The sequence below is a fragment of the Macrotis lagotis genome, chromosome 1 (assembly GCF_037893015.1).
Source record: "Macrotis lagotis isolate mMagLag1 chromosome 1, bilby.v1.9.chrom.fasta, whole genome shotgun sequence".
NCBI lineage: Eukaryota > Metazoa > Chordata > Mammalia > Peramelemorphia > Peramelidae > Macrotis > Macrotis lagotis.
In genome coordinates this window covers 286,442,368-286,464,244 of record NC_133658.1, presented here as the reverse complement: position 1 = coordinate 286,464,244, position 21,877 = coordinate 286,442,368, and the positions used below count along the sequence as shown (strand labels likewise).

The following is a 21,877-nucleotide window of genomic DNA, read 5'->3' as shown; positions in this document are numbered from 1 at the left end:
AACCCCTAACACTTTCCCCCCTTTTTTTTCACTTTATGGCATCAGCCAGAACTCTAAGCTATCTTTAGGTTATTATTTGTAAAAAAAAGTTCAGAAAATGCTCTGAAAGGCACAAAACATCTGTGATACAACAGGATTGCAATATAAACTGTCAACACTAGAAGACTAGTTTTGAAGTGGGATGTTAGTCCTAACATAACAGTGGACTTCAGCAGCACCAACTGTGTTTTTCCTATAAACACCCACTTGCTATGGTTTCAATATATCCATATATAGATAATGGAGAAATGTGGTGTTCTCAGAGATGATGTAATACCAGGACCAGTCAGTGGTCACAGTCAACAGCAGAATGTATGTGCAATCCCTGCTAAGTATCTTGCTCTAACCATAGGAAACAACATTTCCAAATCTGGTATCCATGGTTTTGGAAAAAAGAATTTGCAAGTTCTTCCTATTCCCAATTGCATATGTATGCCACCTCCTTCACTTCTCATTCACAGACTCAATGGACACTAGAGTTGGAAAGGACCTTTAGTCCAACACCCTGATTTTATGACTCCAATTTCTCTTGCACACAGATCATGTTCCTCCTTTTCTCAAAGATCTTCAATGATTTTCCATTGTTGACAAGATAAAAATCTAAACTGTCAAACTGACATTTAAGATCTACTACAAGCTGACTCTAATTTGTTTTTTCAGTCTTATTTGCTGCTTTGAATTAGTAAGTTATCTTCTGCTACTTCCCTGTTTGGACTTATTTGTTTTTGTTTTTCAGTGGTGTTTGACTCTCTGTGTCTCCATTTGTGGTTTTCTTGGCAAAGATGATAAAGTTGCTTGCCATTTCCTTCTCTAACTCATTCTAAAGAGTGGAAACTCAGAAAAACAGGATTAAGTGGCTTGACCAGGGTCACACAGTTAGTAAATGTCTAAGATCAGATTTGAACTCAGGAAGAGGAGTCTTTCTGACTCCAGAGCTGGCACTCTATCCTGGCACTGCAGGACTGGCACTCTATCCACCTCACCAGCTCATTGCTTCCAGTCAAACTAAACTACCAGTTTTCAACAAACATGCTTCATACTTTCCCAATTCTGTGTCTTTATTCAAGATGTCCCTCCTGCTTAGAATGTTTTCCCTCTGTCTCTATACCTGATGAAATCTTATCCATTATTTCTTTTTTTTAAAGAAAGATTTTATTTTGAGTTTTACAATTCCCCCACATTCTTGCTTCCCTCCCCCCATCCCCCACAGAAGGTATTCTGTTAGTCTTTACATTGGTTCCATGTTATACATTGATCTCAGTTGAATGTGATGACAGAGAAATAATATCCTTAAGGAAGAAATATAAAGTATGAGATAGTAAAATTACTTAATAATATAATGCTTTTTTCCCTAATTTGATGGTAATAGTCTTTGGTCTTTGTTCAAAGTCCATAATTCTTTCTCTGGATACAGATGGTATTCTCCATTGCAGATAGCTCAAAATTGTCCCTGGTTATTGTACTGAAGAGATGAGCAAGTCCATCATGTTTGATCATCACCCCCATGTTGTTGTTAGGGTGTACAATGTTTTTCTGGTTCTGCTTATCTTGCTCAGCATCAGTTCATGCAAATCTTTCCAGGCTTCCCTGAATTCCCATCCCTCCTGGTTTCTAATAAAACAATAGTGTTCCATGACATATGTATACCACAGTTTGTCAAGCCATTCCCCGATTGAAGGACATTCACTTAATTTCCAATTTTTTGCCACCACAGAGCTGCTATAAATATTTTTGTACAAGTGATATTTTTACCCTTTTTTATCATCTCTTCAGGGTATAGACCCAGTAGTGGTACTGCTGAATCAAAGGGTATGCACATTTTTGTTGCCCTTTGGGCATAATCCCAAATTGCTCTCCAGAAAGGTTGGATGAGTTCACAGCTCCACCAACAATATATTAATGTCCCAGATTTCCCACAACCTTTCCAACATTGATCATTGTTCTTTCTGGTCATATTGGCCAGTCTGAGAGGTATGAAGTATATCTCAGAGATGCTTTAATTTGAAATCTTATCTATTATTTCAAAGACCAGTTTAAATGACAATTTATCCACGAAATCATGATCTTTCCTGTCTCCCTCTAAAACTAAGTGGATGCTCTCTCTCTTTATCATACCTCTTGCTCTCTTATGGCAGTCATCATGATCTGTTGTGTATTCTTATGTAGCTGTCATCACTTTACTGGACTCTAAGTTCTTTAAGGAGAGGGACTGATCTAATTTTTCTTTATATCCCTTTCCAGTCTTTCTGCTTCAACTTATTAAAGATCTACCATGTGCTAGACATTATGCTTAGCTCTGGTATTGCAAAGACTTTTTTAAAAGAGTCTCTGCTTTTAAAAGAGATTATAATTTAATAGAAGAATATGGGACATACAAATATGAAGAGGACATAAGAAAGAAAATGATAACACAAAGAAGAGCTCTGAAAAAAGATGACTATACTAAAGAAATCTCCCCAAGGAGCTTGCTGGTATTACCAAGTTTGACAGATAATTCAACCCTTAGGTTCTCTCCTGGAGGTAGCTGTATTACAATAGTGGTTTCTGGGATCCAAACCATCAGTTGTTGGTAGTGGGGATTTTATGCAGTTAAGTAATAGAAGAGTTAACAAAATTGGGAAAGGACATTTGACTATAGGATATCAGGTCTACATTGTGCATAGAATATCAGAACTAGAAGGGGCACAAGAACAATGGATGTAAGGGTTAGATAGGGTCTTGGAATATAGAACATTAGCCTTAGAATGTATTCTAGATACTGTCTAGCTCAGTCCACTCGTTTTACATTGAGGAAAACTGAAACAAAGAGCAACAAGTGACTTGACTAATGATATCCAGGAATTAAATGGCAGAATTGTGATTCAAAGAATAGTTATTTTTGTGTTGATTTGGTGTTTCTTCAACTTTCTTCCTTTTCCTAGGACTGTTGGTATTTGTGTTGTCTTCTTCAGGTTAGGCACCTTGTCTATGGAACTTGTTTTGTAGGAAGGTATGACATGGGTAGTGATGGGAGCCTGAAGACTTCCCTCTTTCCTATTTAAACCGTTATCTATGACACATAATTCCAAGCAATGGAGGGTTAGGGGGATGATACAGAGATGAATAAGAAATGATGCCTAATCTCCAAGAGACTATAACCTAAGTGGAAGAGGGGACAAGAGTGTTAGTCACTGATATGAGGTTGAATATATGGATTCGATGAGCCCCCAAATCCTTTTCCATCTGTATTCACTTGACATTAATAAGCAATCTTACAGCCCACAAGTAGATTATGAGCCAACTTGACCAAAAAAACGATTCTGTGCATCTTGTTCAATTAAAATCAAAAGGGAAAGATGCTTTTTAAAAATTCCCAATTCCTTAGGTCTACAGGAAAGCCTGCTTCTTCATGCTATCTGGGTGTATTTATGGATCTATTGCCACATATAGGGAAGATCATGTCATTTTGCAAATCTCAAAATGTGCTACTTTGCTATAAATATAAAAATCTAGCAATTATTTCATTATTTAATTCTCTTCTGAATTTAAACCAATTATATCTTTTTTATTATTATCCATCTGATGTAATTAACATGGAAATACTGGAGATGGTTGAATTTGGACTTTTTTTTTAAAAAGAGTTTGAATGAAGGGAGGGGAGGAAAGTGTGAGTTTCTTTTTCCCTCTGAGGCATACCTGGAGTTTGCCCTAGGAATATCCTGGCTGACAGAAAGGATGATTTAGTAGGGAGCATCAAATGAGGACACAACTCCATTCAACATAGCTAACCCTTTCTCATTTTAGCAAGCCAATATGGGGTGAGTTGGACAAATGAACTAGATGTCCCCTAAAGGGGATAAATTATAAGGCAGAGAAATTAGCCAGGAATATCAATTTCTGGACATTGCTCTGCTTTTAGTCAGCTATTCAACCTTGGATTTCAGTTTACTCTCTTGAAAAAGGAGCCAGTTGGATGATATGATCTTTATGATCCCTTTCAGATTTAAAAAGCTCTGATTTTACTTAAGCTGCTGGTGGGAAGATGGCTTAGGGACAGGGTTATAAGAAGTAACTGTATACTTGCTTTCACCACCACTATCAACCCACCTCTCCAGTATGCAACTTTCTTTCTAGTTCATGAAGATTAATTTTTTAAATATTTTTTCAGATTAATTTTTTTAAAAAATATTGATATATTTGGATTTTCCATTCCTTCATTTCAGAACATACCCTTCTCTTCCTTGTGGAATCATCCTTGTAACAAAGAATGAAAGAGAATAAAACAAACAGCTCAAGTAAAACTAAGCAATGTAACAATCGAATCTGATGTATAAGGAGTATTTTATACTTATCATCTCCCATTTCTGCCAAGAAGGAAAATGGTGTACTTTCTCCTATATACTCTGGGTCCTGACTTGGTCAATTCATTGCATACTCAAATGGATCTGTAATTCCATTAATTTGATTAAATAAGTCCAGGGGATATAAGAAATGGACTTTTCTTAGCTTTGTCTCATATTTCTTCACTGGGTATATACTAAGAGGACAAAGAAAATATCCTGTCTCCTTAGTACTTATTACTATAGTGCAGTGCAATGTGAAGAACTCTGGGTTTGGAGTCAGAAGGGACCTGGGTCTGAATTCTGCCTCTTACACACATTAATTGTGTGATAATAAGCTAGTCACTTAGCCTCATTGAGTCTTAGGTTCTACATCTGTGAAATGGGAATGATAATTCTTAATTTCAGGGTTATTTCAAGGTTTAAAAGAGATCATATATTCAAAGAATTTTTGAATTTTTAAAGTCCTATAAAATACTATATATATGTTAGTTAATATCTTTCAGGGGTCCATATTCTCTATGGATGTCTCATTCTCAATGGATGATGATGTTTGTATTTTTCTCAAAGAAGACTATGACATCATCTGATGCCATGACAAGCACATGGATTGGATTTGAGTGAGGAGGTGACATGCTAAGTCACCAGTCTCACTTTCTTCTTCAGCGCCATCTAGGTCCAGTGGTCAGAATTGAATCAAGATGACTGAAAATGGCCCTGGATGTGAAGCAATCAAGATTCAATGACTTGCCCAAGGTTACACAGCTAGTAAATGTCAAGTATCTGAGGTGGGATTCGAACTCTCATCCTCCTGACTCCATGGCCAGTGTTCTATTCACTGCACCACCTAGCTGCTCTATGCTCTATGGATCTTCTTTCTCTAGATACCTTATTCAGTTGATCTTGTTCTAGACCTAAAAATACTGTGAAGTTGGTGAACTTTCTCCTTTGGAGAGAGCAAATCCCATGATGAGATGATGCACTTTTTTCCCCCAGGGAGAGAAGGAGGGAATAAACCTTTATTAAGCACCTAATATATTCAAGGTACTGTGATAAGTACTTTCTAAATATTATCTCATCAGAGCCCCAGGTATACTGTTCCTTCAGATCGTTCTTTGCAGCAAGGCTAGAACTAGAAATTTTTACTCCTGGGATATGAGGCAGGAAAGGCACCTTTAATTGTGTAGGGCATAGGAGTGGAGAAGCAGAAAAACCAGAACACTGATGTGAGAGATAGGCTGAGAAATTGGGGGAGGGAGGGGCCTTAGCCCAGCAGACCATCTGACCATCTGCTAGTTTCCTAATTTAACTAATTATTTTGTTTGTGAGTTGCCAGAACTGTGATCAATATTCTTAGAAAATTTTCTTGAATTAATGAGATCACAGATCCATTTGAGAATCTGGATATTCTTACTAACCTGTTGTCAGGTGGGCATCCTGTGACCTCTCCAGGAATGAAGATGACAGGGAAAGGCCACCATCCTTCTCCATCCACCCTCCTCTCTCTTACTGGCCTAGTCTCTGGACATCCATTTACCCCTCTTATTACTGATACCTGGAAGGCTTAGCCTAGATGGGGAGGGGAAGAAATCCAGGATCCTCCAGAAGATCTACCCAGTGGGAGTTTACTGAAATATTCCTGATCCCTGAGGGTGGACATGTTCCTGCATGGTCTCAAACTGACCATGTGAATGAAAAGGAAGGAAGTTGTTACTGGGCTATCAGTGGTAGAGGAAGAGAGAGTGAACCCATAGAGCCCTCCATGACCTTATGGTAAGCCCTGGGCCCTTGTTTTCTTCTTTTCTTTAGAGATGCTTAGCCACAAAGGGAAAGGACTGGGACACTCCTGGGCTGGGGTTGGTAAGAATCTACAGCAATGATGCACCCTCATGTTCCTGAGTAGAGGTTTAAATATTTGAGGGTTGTGTGCTGTTCTCAACCACAAGACCTTTTCCTAGCTAGGTCACTGACATGGGAGAAAGTCTATAAAAAGAGAGTATACCTGGTTCTGACTCCCCCCAGCCCTCGATGAAAGAACAAGTGAATAGCATTTGCCAAAAGAGTTCTCCATTACTGAGGGTCTTGCCACAATGAGTGGAAAAGGGATTATGGTCATGTTGGATGATGATGTTGGAACTCCAATCTCCTGTCATTCTTATTATCGGGTATGGACCTATAGCCAATCCCTCTAAATTCTCAATAGGGAACTTGCCTTTGGCACAATCCTTTTGAATTTGATACTCTCTAAATATCTTGGGCTGCTCCACCCTAGTTACAACTCATAATATCCCAATTAAGGTCTGCTCAGTTGAACCTTTGTTCAGAACTCTTCTTACCTTTTACCCTTGGTTCTCTATATGATAAATTCACTCATGTCAGTATAACCCTTGTCCCATCATCCTATTCCAGATAATACTTTCACATTTCCACAGGGTCCTTTGGGAGATCATACCTTAAACCCCATTTGAACTATCATTTAAAGTTCTTCACAAGCCATCCCCAAGCTACCTTTCCAAGGGTTCTCTGGAACCCTCTTCTCCAGCCAGGTTGGATTTTTCCTCCATCCCTTTATCACACTTTGCACATTCCTGTCTTTATTTTCACTTCATTCCCCATTTCTTAGCATCCCCCATAGAACATTTCCTCACCCTCCTCAAACATTACAATCCTACCTACTTGTCATGGCTTTATAGCCTCCATAAAGTCATTCTAATCTACTGAGACCTCAGAGCACTGGCTGTTTATACTACTTGTTTAGCCGTTGGCCCTAGGCCTCTAAGGCCCCTTCTACTCTAAAATCTCTATGATCCCAATATCTTCAAATCCTTGGCAATAAGACTGCTGCTCATAGACATTTGCTTCTGTTTGTTGCAGCTGGGGAACATAAGAGGATTTAGAAGTAATAAAATATGTTTAGAAAAGAAAAAAACCCAGTCAACCAGCAAATAAAAAAATTGAGCTATTTCTTTGACATGAAGAACTGGGGAGCTAATTTATTTATTTATTTTATTTCATTTCATTTTATTTTTTTATTTTTTCCCCTTCCTTGCATGGTGCTTGCTTCTGTTGAAGTTTTAAACTAAGGATGTGCCTTCCCTGTCTTAGGCCGCCATGACTCCTCAGGCCTCCGCTTATATTACACAGCTACACTGAGGCCATTTGATGCTGGAATCATGGAACTGGGCCTCGTATACACCCCCATGATGGCTATTCCTCCCAAAGAGACTGACTTTATCTTGACTGGATATTGCACTGATAAATGTACTCAACTGGTGAGTATTTCTGGATTCTTGCCTTTTTTGACCCTGGTTCTCATGAGCTGATTTGGATATGGGCAAGATATGAACAAAAAAAAATAGGCTTGAATTTGAGTCTGGGAAGGTTTTTACTCCAAGTTGGCAACATTTATCCATCTCAACTAAGTGGGAGGCAGAATGTAGATCAGTTTGTCTAGAGAATAGAGTGCTTAGTGGAGAGTAATGTGTAAGGAGTTTAGATAAAGCAGATTGAAGCCAAATTATGAAGGCTGCAAATGACAAATTGTGGTGTTTGCATGGTATTTCTTAGGCAATAGGGAGTCACTGAAGCTTCTTAACTTGAGGAGAAACATCATCAAGCTTTAAGAAGAGCAAATTGGCTTTTCTGTTTGGTTAGATTGAAGAGGCAGAGACTGGATGCAGAAAGTAAAGTTAGGAGGTTATTGCAATAGTTCAGGCAAGAGGTGATGGGGGCCTGAAGAAGGGGCTGATTGTGATATATGAATGGAGAAAAGGAGGAGATGGATAGAAGAGATGTTGAAGATGTAAGAGAGACAAAATTTGGCAATTGGTTGAATATGGGGCAAGAATGAAAGAGAGTAAGAGATGAGAATGACTCAAAGCTTGAAAATCTAGGGAACTAGAAGATGGTGGTACCCTCAATATAAATAGGGAAGTTAGAAGGGAAAATAGGTTTAGGGAGAACAACAACAAATTTGATTGTAGACAGGTTGAGTTTAAGATTTCTATAGGATATACAGAGGGAGATTTTCAAAAGGTAACTAGAGGATATGGGCATGAAGTTCTGGATAGAAATGAAGGCTAGATGTGCAGATCTGAGAATTATCTGCATGGGAGCTGGTGTGTGTTTGTGTGTGTGTGTGTGTGTGTGTGTGTGTGTGTGTGTGTGTGTATGAGAGAGATAGAGAGATAGAGAGAGAGGGAGAGAGAGAGAGAGAGAGAGAGAGAGAGAGAGAGAGAGAGAGAGAGAGAGAGAGGGAGAGGGAGAGAGGGAGAGGGAGAGAGAGAGAGAGGATCAAGGGTGGAATACTAGGTTATTGTCACATACATAGGGGCAGTGCAAGGGGTGAGTAGAGAGGGAAAGGGGCAGTATTTGAGTGTGATCTAGCAAAGAATTCCTGAAAAGGAAAAGGAAGGAGGGAGAAGGAGAGAAAGAGAGAGAAAAAAAGAGAGTAGTGTTATGAAAAACCAGGGAGGGCAGATTATACAGAAGAATCAGCAGTGTTAAAAGCTGCAAGAGAGCTTAATGAGGCAGTTTTAGAAGCAAAGAAACAAATGAATAAATAAGGCATAAATTGTTTAGGGTGGAGATTCACAATATTTTTTTGATCCTCATACCTCTTGCCTTTCCATAGACCTTCCCAAATCCTTTATTTAGTATGGAAGGAAATAAATTCTATAGTTTCATATATGCTATAAAGTTTAATATAGTTATTTGTCAAATCTTCCCTGTACCCCTTTGAGAAGTTTCTAATATCCCCAGGTTGGAAATCCCTAATTTAGGAGAAATGACCTGAGGTATGTGTGTTATAGTTCTTGCTATTCCTTGGGATAGTAGATGAAAAAACATTATTAACAAACATTTATATTGTGCTATAAGAATTGCAAAGTGCTCATGATTAATATGGATACATATCCAACATTCTTATACACATATAATCTATATTAGATTGCTTTCTGTTGGGGGAAGAGGGGAAGGGAGAGGGAAGGGAGGAAGGGAAAAAATGTGAAACTCAAAACCTTGAAAAAGAGTGGTTGTTGAAAACTGTCTCTGCATGCAGTTGGGAAAAATAAATAAGTAAAATATTTTTTAAAAAGTAATTGCAAGCTTTGGGCAAGCCACTTAACCCTGTTTGCCTTGCAAAAAAAAAAAAGTAATTGCAAATCACTTTCCTCATAATAATCCTGTGAGAAAAATAACCTTGTGTCTAGTTTACAAATGGAAGCATTAAGGAATGGAGAAGTAAGGTGACTAGCCCAAGATGCTTTTCATATTCAATCAAAACTGGCAAAGGAAGCCTGGCTTTCTAGAGCAGCAGACTGGTGAATGCAATTTAGATACTCTCAGAATGATGAAGACCCAAAGGCATTATTACCTGCATCTCGCAGAAAAATAACACAGTTGGAACAAATTCATATGTGCTATACCAGACCTCTTTATGACTCCCTGACCTCCTCTTTCTTGAAAGATCACTTCAGGGACAAACATGTATTTGTTTTGCTTTTTAAAGATCTTATCAGAACAAATTCTACAACTATGATATTACTGAAAAGGTCTCCCTTGGATTCAACCTAAATCTTTCCTGTGTACTTTAATCTACCTTCCTCTTGTTTTGTCTTAAATGGACAAGATAATTACTAATCTCCCTCTTTCCAACTTGAGCCTAGATATAAATCTATGCTGTGGGGTTGATAACAGAGATTATTTAATTAACAGTCATTTGGACTTTTAGGAACAAATTCTCTTCCAGTGGAACAAAGATTTATAAGGGATTCAGCTCTAAAGTAAAGGTGGCAATCCCTGAATGTGGTCTCCCAGAATTTTTCCCCTCTATCTGGTAGGTAGGCAAATCAATGGAAAGTTTCTGTATGGAAAAGGGAAGGAATGCTGTATAAAAGAGCTGTCAAATATGGAGCCCTCAAACATTATGAAACACTGACCAATATGACTGGATCAGATTAAAGTCTAATTGGAAAATGTTTAACAAAAAGTAAATATAGTAGAATGTAGATAAAGTTAATATGTGGTTTTCTAAGTAATTTTGTTTGACCTGCAAGGATCCTTATGGGGTTTAGTTTTTTTGCTATTTCTTGGGATAGTTTTTGTTGAGTTGACACCAAAGAATTAGAATACTCTGATCTAAGTCTCCTTCATTTAGTAAGTCAGATTCCACTATAGAATGATACTATTGAGAGGTCATAAAATTACAGAATATTATAATCAGAAGAGACTTTATAACAGAGAACACAATGTCAGTCAGAAGGATCCTGGAGAACAGAACACAGTTTGTCAGTGACTGAAAGGATCTTGGATAAAGAAAACATAATGTAAGAGCTGAAAGATAGGGAAATTGAGGCACAAACTGTTCAAGGTCACACAGCAGGCTGGTATCAGAGGTAGGACCCCACCAAGTGTCCTAAGTCTTTGTCTAATTCTTTCCCCTAAAGAGATAAGGTTCAATTATTTGGAATGTTCACTTGTAAGGCACAGTGCATCCCTAGATGATGCTGGATAAGTGGAATATGATCAAAAACCTCTAGAATAAGTCTCTTACTGTTTTATGTAGAGTATCCCATTATTACCACAAAAGGTCCCTAGGTGAGCTGAGTGAGAAAAGGGTCTCTTCGGATAGCTGCTACTGTCACCACTGAAGGAAAAAAATCTCATTACTGAATCATCCAGTCTGGGAAAGAAAGAGAAAACAAATTACATTTCCTGGATGCTCTGGAAAATGCTACACCCATTGGGGAACTAATTCCCTTTGCTACTCATCTACCGGATCTACTGCCTTGAAATGCCTTTCACCATCCGCCTGTATGAAAATGCTGCCACCATTCTCATGCCAAACTCTCAAAATAGAAGTGAGCTGTCTTTTAGCAGCATAGTAACAACAAGGATCAAATTTACTCTTATTTTTCTATTCAAACGGGGAGTTCTTATTAAAAGTGGTAATGGTGTAGCCTGCATGCTCTCTCTGAGTCCCCCACACAGTCTGGTCACTCCCATTTAAAAGCCCACTCAGTGCTATGAAAATAGCATTAACAAGGTTTACTTGATCTAAATGTTTCCTGATGAAACAAAGAATAAAGCCCATTATTCTGTAATCAAGATCAGTAATACTCCATTTAGCTAGATATCAAAATTCTGGGAATCCTCTAAAATGCAGCTTTAAACCAAAAACAATTTATTAAACTATTGAACTGAACCCTTTTTTTCTCTCTACTATGATTTTCTAGGCTTTACCACAGTCTGGGATTCACATCTTTGCTTCCCAGCTCCACACTCACCTCACAGGGAGGAAGGTGATCACGGTCATAGCCCGAGAAGGGAGTGTGACAGAGGTGGTGAATAGGGATGACCACTACAGCCCCCATTTCCAGGTATGAATGATTGGCCCAAACCCTGACCTTCTATATTCTAACAAGGCATCCATGATCAGTGTTCTGTCATTTTGGGTTTCCCCTATTCTTGATAGAAAATTTCCCTATACTTACCTTACTAATTGGGGTTTTCTGTTGCTCAACATCCCTTTATCACCTTAGAGACTTCCTTATTCTGTAGCTGTCCTGAATATCTGATATCAAATGGATAAATTGAAAAAAGTCATTCAACAAACATTTGTTAAGTGCTTGTCATATATAAGGACATCTGTTAGGTGCTGGTGATCTAAACACAAAATCCAAAATGGCCCTTGCCCTCTAGGGTCTTATATCTTATTAAGTATGGTAAAAGGAGAGACCTGAAGGAATATGCATATTTGAATAACCAGTTTCTAGAAGCAATATCACAGTCTTTAGCACCTAAACCCAAGAAGTGGTGGAAATTACAGTATGTATTAGGCTGGTGGGGTTACTTTTTGTATTGAAGTATGAGGGGAAGAAAAGCACCTGTTAACATACATTTCCTACTTTGAACACCAGCTTCCTCTATATACAGATTTCTTTAAAATAGTTTAAAGATCATATTTTTTCCTCTCTCTTACTGATATAGGAACATTACCATAACTCTGGAACTTATGTCTTAAAAATCTGTTAGTTAATTATGAAGTATTTATTAAACACAGCCTCTGAGCTAAGCACTGTGGGGACACAAAGAAAGACAAAAGACAGTTCCTGTCTTCAAGAAACTTACAATCTACACTCCCAAAGGGCAATAAAAATGTGCATACCCTTTGATCCAGCAATAACACTACTGGGTCTATACCCTGAAGAGATCATGAAAAAAGGTAAAAACATCACTTATACAAGAATATTCATAGCAGCTCTGTTTGTGGTGGTAAAGAATTGAAAATTGAGTGAATGTTCATCAGCTGAGGAATGGTTGAACAAATTGTGGTATATGTATGTTATGTTATTAGAAACCAAGAGGGGTGGTAATTCAGAGAAGCCTGGAAGGTTCTGCATGAACTGATGCTGAGTGATATGAGCAGAACCAGAAATACACTGTATACCCTAACAGTAATATGGGGTTGATGATCAATCTTAATGGACTTACTCATTCCATCAATGCAACAATCATAGACAATTTTGGAGATATATGTGATGGAGAATGGAGAATACTATCTGTAGCCAGAGAAAGAATTGTGGAGTTTGAACAAAGATCAAAGACTATTATCTTTAATTTGGGAAAAAACCCACATTATCTTATAATGTAATTTTGCTATTTCTTATATTTTATTTTTTTTTCTTAAGCATATGATTTCTCTCTCAACCCATTCAATTTAGATCAAAGTATAGCAAGGAAAAAATGTAAAGACTATCAGACTGCCTTTTGTGGGGGTGGGGTGGGGTAGGGAAACAAGATTGGGTGAAATTATAAAATTCAAAAATAAATAAAAAAAGAGAAACTTACAATCTAATGGTTAGGCCCAATAAAAACAACTTTATACAAAAAAAAATAGACAGGATAGAAGATAATTATCAGAGAAAAGGTACTTGCATTAAAGTATCTTTTAAAGGATTTAAAAATAACACAAGACTAAGGAGAAAAGGAGACATTAAGCATCTTGTCTGTGTCCATCTCACCAAATATCTTTCCCTCTGACTCCAAATCGTGCCAGAATAAAGTTTGAGAGCCATATATAAATTATAAAATTTTAAAATCAAGGTTTTCTTTATTTTTGAAAAACATTAATTATACTTTATTTATTTTAACATTCTTTTAAAAAAATGACTTCCAAATTTTCTCCCTCTCTCCAGTCCCTCCCCAACTCATTGAGAAGGCAAACAATATGATATCAATTATACATGTGAAGTCATGCAAAACATATTTCTATATTTGTCATGTTGCCAAAAGAAAGCAAAAAAATAAAGTGAATAAATTATGCTTTGATCTGCATATGCTTTGATCTGTTGACTCAGAGTCAACCAGTTCTCTTTCTGGAAGTGGATAGCATTTTTATTAATAGTCCTTTGGAATTCCCTTAGATCACTGTATTGATTAGAGCAGCTAAGTCTTTCATAATTAATGTGAAATTGCTGTTACTGTGTACAATGTTCTCCTAGTTCTACTTATTGCACTTTGCAGAAATTCATATAAGTCTTTCCAGGTTTTTCTGAAACTATCCCCCCATGTCTTATGGCACAATAACATGCCATCACAGTTATATTTCACAACTTGTTCAGCCATACCTGAACTGATGGGTATCCCCTAACTTTCAATTCTTTGTGTCACTACAAAAAGAGCTACTATGAATAGTTTAGTATAAAAAGATTATTTTCCTATTTCTTTGATCTCTTTGAGATATAGACCTAGTATTGGTATTGTTGGGTCAAAAGATATGCACAGTTTTTATAGTCTTCTTGGGTGATAATTCCAAATAGTTATCCAAAATAGTGACTGAAGCCTTTCTTGAACAGCTTCTTTAATCATTTTCCCTTCCTTTTTCCTTCTCTTTCATCTTCTAGGAGATCCGAATGCTAAAGAAAATTGTGTCTGTTCTCCCAGTGAGTATCAAATGAGAAAACTTACAAATTGTTAGCTAGAAAAACTAGTTAAGTCAGTTAAGTCTTTGTTTTTCCTGTGGTATCACTTTATCTCATTTCCAAACTCTAAACCATTCAGGGAAGTAGAATGTTAAATTTTTCTATGGAAGGAGATAGAGGGGGAAAGTGACAGAGGGTAGCTGGAGTTGAGTCTCATCAAATACCTTAGGATGTTGCAGTTTGATTTCAAATGCCATTTTCAGCATATATATGACAGTTAGACCTGTTAATAAATGGGTAGTACAGCTTGACTCTATAGAGATCTTTCAGTTACAACCACAAAAACCAAGTGAAAAGACATAAAATAATAGAATCCAGATTTTTTTTTATAAGCTATAAAGGATAAATGTAGAATGCTAGATCATAGAATATTGGAGCTATAAGGCAACTCAGCAAGCAGAATGGTAAACCAAAGATGGGATATTAGAGTTGGTCTGGATTTTAAAGTTAAAAATGTTCAACCATCAAACATACTTAGATTTGGAAGCAGCTTTAGAACACAGAATGTTAGAGAAGGAAAAACATCTGAAAATATAGCATATTAAAACATGATTTTGCCCTCTTTAGACTGAGGGAATTGGTCTCTGAAGATGCATTCAGTTCCAAGATTCTATGGTTTGAGACCCAGACTGGGGAAAAGACTTGTCATTAGACCAATTGTCAGTGGCAGAATTGTATAATCCAGGTCTCCTGATTCAGCCCAGTGCATTTATTGGTGGGTGCCCATTATTTTTAGATTACTTGAGGAAGTTATGTTCATCACATCCGGTCCAAATGCATCAGCCCCAGGACACATGTGTTAATGTGACTGTTTGCTTATTACACAGGGTGATGTGCTCATTACTTCTTGTACATACAACACAGAATACAGAGAGCTGGCAACTGTGGTGAGTTAATGTGAATTGGATCTCTCCTCTCCATTTCTCTTTCTTCCTCTGTCTCTTTTTCTCTCTCTCCTCAACTTTGGAAACTTCACCACATGCAGTAAAATATTTTATGACATAAAATTTTGACTAATTCTCTGATTGTTTCATGTGTCTGAGTGAAGTCTCCCCAACTCATGTCTGAGTTGATTGAGGGAGGATTTCTGTCTTCATCTAATTATATTATCCTTTAAAATGCCTGGCAGGAGATGGGGAATCTTGTTGTCTTGAAGTCTTTATGTCCTTAAGGCTAGTCTGAGCCATAGAACTAGTGGCTCTTAGAGCTGCTAATGACCTTCCTGACCATTTCACAGGATATGACCTTCTTACAAATGAGATTTCTAACCTGCAAATAACTGCTCTGTCAACCTCACAGGATTGTTTTTGAAGACCAAATGAGATAACATTTGTGAACCTGCTTTGAAAATCTAAGATTACCCTGCATACAATGGAGTTATAATTATTAGTTTATTTTTTTAACCTTCCAGGGTGGGTTTAGCATCACAGAAGAAATGTGTGTGAATTACATACACTACTACCCACAGACACAGTTGGAATTATGTAAAAGTGCTGTGGACCCTGGCTATTTACAGAAATATTTTCATCTTGTTAACAGGTAATTCTTCTGCCTCCATCCCCACCCCATTAGATTGTATTTTAGAATTAGAATGTATTTTAATTTATCTGAATTTCACCATAATATGATAGTTGGCAAATCTTCATGGTCTCCAACTTGTGGAGGTGGAAATATACACTACTAGCCAATTTTACAGATTCAGGTAATTGAGAAAGGCAGGGCAAATGCTGGTTGAGAGCAGAGTAGGTTATCATAAAGCAAAAAAAATTACTCAAAGTGGAATTTGTGATGGTAGTAGTGGTTGGGGGCAGGGTCCATTTATCTCCCCTCTTTGATTTCATCTGTTAGATTAACAATAGGTGAATTTACAACTCTATTCAAATTCAGCGTAGTCATTTAAAGGGAAAATCAGTTAAGGACTTCAGTTTAGAGAGCTGGGTTAGACAAAAACATTTTTTTTCCTGGAGAAACTTTTGGTAGACTATTACTATTCTAATTAGAGCTCACCTTGAACTATCACATACATCACCTACTTTGGTCCTCCCAAAATCCCTCTGAGGAAATCAGGACAGGTTATTCCCACCTTCACCTCTCCCCATTCCAGGGGAGGAAATAGACTCTGCTTCAAATTACACAACTAGTAAGTAGTAGCATCAGGACTCACCAGCTCTTCTCTTACTCTAGTGTTCTTCCCACTATCATTGGTCTGGAGATAATAAAAAAAAAGATGCTCTATCTTGGAAAAGCCATTTCACAAGAAAGAATTCAGTGTTTTATTCAATATTTCAGCCATATTTGACTCTTCAATCTGTTATGGTTTGACATTTCTTTCTCTAGTTCATTTTTATGGTTGAGGAAACTGAGGTAAGTAAAGGGTAAGTTTCTTGCCCAGGATCACACAGCTAGTAAGTGCTTGAGGCTGGATTTGAACTCAGCTCTTCCTCATCCAATGATCTATCCTTTTTGCTACCTAGGTGCCCTAGGATTCAGTATAACTATTCCTGAGTCTTCTCTGACATTGATCAAAGATATATGGCAGAGTACTATCCCTCTTCTTAATGACCTTATTCTACAAGGCAAAATTAGATAGCTATTTTCCCCCTTCTCCCTGAATAAGGAGAAAATGCTATAATGTGTTCTTCCAGTTGACAGTGATTTTCCTCCATTCCACCAGGTTTAACAATGAAGATATCTGCACCTGCCCCAAGTCTTCTGTCAAAGAGCAATTTGCTTCTGTCCCTTGGAACTCTTTCAACCGGAATGTGCTCAAGTCACTATATGACTTTGCCCCCATCTCCATGCACTGCAACAAATCCTCTGCTGTCCAATTTCCAGTAAGTCTCAGGAAGGGTGGGATCCAAATAGAATAAGGTAGAGAAACTTAATTAAAAAGTCCATTCTTTAGCTTAGTCCCCAATCCAAGAGTTAGAAAGGGCATTGCTCTGTTTCAATCTGGGGAAATATACTCAAGAGAAACAGACTTAAAAAGAATGAGCTAGTAGATGAAAAAGTAAGTTGAAAAGCAAATGAGTTCTTACTTCCCCAACTCTAGGGACTAGCAGTTGTTGTACTCAGTTTTTGGTCTGATGAGGTTTCATCAGGGATCATGCATAGTTTGAAGAAGGACATCATGTTAGGTACAATAGCCAAGGTGAGACTAGGATATATAGATCGGGTATTTCTTTCCCCTTAAAATCCTGTCATTAAGTGACAAACAAGTTCTCCACTCCCACAAAACTAAGAACCCCACAAGGATTTGTCTTGGGAATTTGGGATGGGTCTCTGAAGTCATCATCAATACTCACTACTCAACATGTATCTTGTGCTTACACATCACAGATAGTCCTGTGATATCTTATGAGTGCTATCATAAAGTACCTTGTGTCCAATGTTATAAAACATACTTTATCAGTCTTAAAAACTCTTTATAAGTAGGATTGTTGAGTAGATAGAGAGATAGCTTTTGAGTCAAGAAGGCCTGGTTTAGAGTCTTGCCTCTGCCACATCCTGGCTGGGAGACCCTTATCTTTTCAGTGTCCTCTTTAGGCAGTTCACTAGAATTAGAGAGCTATAACCAAGCTTCATTTGTAGAGGAAATTACTTCATTGGGAATTCCTTATGCCAGTAAAGTCAGAGGTCTTGTCAAAAAAAAAAAAAGCTATTATAAACTAATATCCTGAGGGAAGTGGAGGGCATCCTAGAGCTGACCTAGTACAGCTTCTCTTTGACAAATGAAGAGATGGAAGCTCAGAGACAAGCCTCCTAAAAAATATTCCCCCATGCCTAGAATGTTCTCTTTCCTCCCCTTGCTTTCAAGAATCCATAACTTCCTTAGAGAATTGGTTTATATGTTACCTCCTGCATGAAGTTCATCCTGGTATCCTCTGGTTGCTAGTGCTCCTCATCCAGAAATTACTCTGGATGTGTTTTACATTTATTTATCTGTGTCTGTGATGTTTCCCCAAGTAAAGCATAAGCTTGAGGGCAAGGGCTATTCTGTCTTTTTCTATGTAACCCTAGTGTACAGTGCCTGGAACACAGCAAATGCTTATTGAATGCTTGTTGAATTGGGCAGATAACTTGCTGAAGGAAAGGGAGTGGCCTGGGTGCAATCTAGTATCTTCTTTTGTGAAGACTAAGACTAACCTAGCTAACAAACCTAGTATAACAAACTAACCTAGTATAACAAATGAAAGTTCAGCTTTCCCAGCACTTGGTGATAGTCCTTAATTCGTTTTCTAGAATTCTAAAGATTTTGTCAATCTGAGCCATTGTTCTCAATTCACATTTTATCAAGAGAAAAGCGGGGGTTAGGAGAACAGGGGTTACTATTTGGTGGCAGACATGAAGGGCAAGAGGTTCTGATTTCATATTTCTTGGTAAATCTAAACCACAAATTTCAAGTCTTAAAGATCTCTGTGAAAATTATTTCACTCCTCTTGAAAGTTAGTAGCTATTGTTTCCAATTCATGGTAAAAAATATTTATCAAGTGCCTCCTTTACTTTGTACCTTTCCTATGCTGTTCACCAAAGAGTACTCAGCAAAAGTATGAGATGAGAGTCCTGTCCTTAGGGTCTACATAGATAATCCAGATGAAACAATAAAAAAAGTTGTACCCAGATGACTCTAAGTACAAAAGGATGCACTGTGGAGGAATAGAAGGGAGGTTTAACATTGTCTCTAGGGAAGGAGATACTACAGTCTTCTCTGTTCACATTTTCTCAAGTATCACAACCCACAACAACTCAAAATCATCACCAGTTCCTAAGAAACTCATATGGTATGTGCTGAGCTCCTAAACACTTCCCTCAGACACTAAAAATAAGGATGGGGAATGGGGTAAGGGGGAGACGGAGGAGGGAGAAGGAAGAGGAAAAACTATTCTGAAAGTGTGTGCCTCAGTTTGATTCCCTACCCCCACTCCCCACCATTGGAGACCAAATGAGATTTAGAGACATTTAATGCATTCACCAGCCAAATCCCAATCCAGCCTGTCAAGAAAACAGAGCTTAGTTCTTATTAGTCACATAGATTTTTATAGCCTGGTGATTCTAAAGCCTGCTACTTTTCCTGAAGCATTCTGTGAGCTCAGCTATTTAATGCTAAATCCAAAGTTTCCAGCTTGGAGGGATTGCTTTTGTGAGGGACAGCCTCAGGTGACCTGTGCTGAAGTAAAATGTTGGGGAGGATGAGGAACTTAATGTCTGGGTGGGGGAGGCTGCTAAAAAAAGGGGCATATTTACTGTGGGTGAGCTTATTCCAAACATTTCAGCTGATCCTGTATTTTGTAGTGGAAAGTATACTGGAAGACAAGGTTCCAGGCTCTGATACTAAGAAACTGTGTAAGCTTAGACTACGATCTTCTTCATTTGTCCTGCCTTGAAAAAGATGATCAAAATTTGATTATATTCAACCCATATTATTTAAATTCATTAGACAGAAGGAGGTTGACACTTATAAAGACCATGAGCTCACTTCAAGAGAGTCTTTGGAAGCTTGCAAAATAAGAATTAGAATAAAAGAATATTAGATTTGGAAGAGATCTTAGAACATGAAATGGCAGAAACAGAAGGGGTCATAGAGTATGGAATTTTAGAGATGGAAGGAAGGAACCTTAGAGATGGTCTAATCCAATTCATCCATTTTGTAGAGAAGGAAACTAAGACCCATAATAATGATGAAGTGAATCAGTGATAGAACTCTTTAGTCACTGTTCTTTTCACTAGATAATCTTTCTCAAATTCAGTCCCAAGAGTCATAGGGGAATTCCTCAAGAGCATCCACATACATATACTGAATTAAATGAACTGGTGATAGAATGTCTAACCAACTTGTTTTCATGGATCTCCATTTTTTTTTCTCTTTCTCTCCAGGGTGAATGGGAAAGGCAGCCTTTACCAGAGATAAAGGTTGAACTAGAAGAGGTTATGCCACAATGCCAGGCCACTCCAGGATTGTCACCTGCTTCTCCTGCACTGGTCAACATTGATGGGAAAAAGGGCTAGGGGAGAATCTTTCCCCTGTTGTTCTGGCCCAAATCTTTCCTGAATTTCTTACCTTTGAGCCAGAGAAAATGCAGACCATACCCTCATTGGTGACCCTCATACATCCTTGCTGTATGGCCTAATGCTGATCTTATGGCTAGTTTCCTCCCCTAATTCAAGATGGAACTGAGAACCTGCCAGAAACATATTCCAACTAGTAAAATGCTCCTTAAGGTTTGGAAGGCAGCTGCCTTAGGCATGTAAAATTAGCCTTTATTGACTGAAGTAACCTTGAGCAAAAATGGAAATCCTTCCAAGCAATGTTGAATGTTTAGGGAAACATCTACAAGCCAGTACTCCCATGATTCTCTGTTTTCTAGAACTTCCCTTGGGGCATGAGACAGACTACCACCCAAGTCCTTTGCATTTTGACCCTGATCCCCATATATGCAAGATCCTTTGTTGTAGCTGCCTCAGGAGTTTATCCATCAGAGTGCCCCAGTGGGTGAGTCCCAGTGCTAATTTATCTTCTAAGAAAGCAATCCTCCCTGTCCTTTCATTGACTGTGATCTGTCTTGGTGTGTCCTAATGTCAAGAGATGGTTACATGTGTTATTTAAACATTTTCTCTCGAATGGCTGATTTATGGTAGTAGGATTTTTTCTTTCCCAAAACAGACAGGACAAGGCATTTAACCAATTAGAGATTTCCACGCCAAATTGCTCTGATGCAAAGATAAATCCACATTTTTCACCCAGTTAAAAAAGAAATCCTAACATCACCTCCCACCAGAAACCCAAATGAAAAGACCCAAGATCAAAACTAAAGGCAAACTGTTAGAGGAAAATTATGAATACTGGCTTTCTTCCCTCCTTCCAGATTCTAGAGTCAGCTTCCAAACAGTGGGAAAAAGTGAGAATAGAAGGTTTTGGCTAAGAGGGAAGTTATTTATCCCCTGTGTGGTAATAGTTGTATATGTAACATCAGGTAGAACCTTCCCCTTTCCCAATGGGAGGTTAACCAACTGCTGATAAAGCTATTATTAAAAATTGAGAAGGAAAAACAAAACACTGAGCAGATCCCATAGGATTATTTCCAATTTCCAATGAACACCAGGTGTCCTTGTCCCCTGGACAGCCTCCTTTCACCTCCATTTAAGCTGAGAGGGACTAAACCAGTGATTTTACTAGTATAAGGAGAGCCTCTAGATGAGGAACTCCATTTACCAATGCAAGTAAATACTTTCTTTGAAGCTTATATATTCCTAGAGTTACCCTAGAATATGGGGATGTTAAGTGACCTGCCTGAGACACAGAGCCAATAGATTTCAGAATCAGGATATGACTCCATCACACACTGCCTCGTGGATATAATTGTATGTAATTACTGATACCTAAATTCCATTGGGAAAAGGGATCAATATTCAGGCAACAATTCACCAGATCTCTGGAAGCAAAGATGCCAAATCTGAGTCCTTGGAACCCTGAAAACACAAGGGTAAAACCAGCCTATTCATGGGATGCTCATGTGGACATTTCCTCACAGGAGCAAG

The 21,877-nt window shown here is 38.0% G+C and overlaps 1 protein-coding gene across 1 annotated transcript in view; it reads left to right on the top strand.

Moving 5' to 3' along the window:
• The window catches only part of DBH (dopamine beta-hydroxylase), a 36,642-nt gene extending 16,295 nt beyond the window's left edge, over positions 1-20,347 (top strand). The window contains exons 6-12 of the mRNA XM_074227653.1: positions 7,464-7,630; positions 11,594-11,737; positions 14,264-14,302; positions 15,169-15,228; positions 15,753-15,880; positions 17,016-17,175; positions 20,216-20,347. Coding sequence (XP_074083754.1) covers positions 7,464-7,630; positions 11,594-11,737; positions 14,264-14,302; positions 15,169-15,228; positions 15,753-15,880; positions 17,016-17,175; positions 20,216-20,347 — 830 coding nt within the window. The remainder of the gene's footprint in view (positions 1-7,463; positions 7,631-11,593; positions 11,738-14,263; positions 14,303-15,168; positions 15,229-15,752; positions 15,881-17,015; positions 17,176-20,215) is intronic.
• Positions 20,348-21,877: the final 1,530 nt, after the last annotated feature.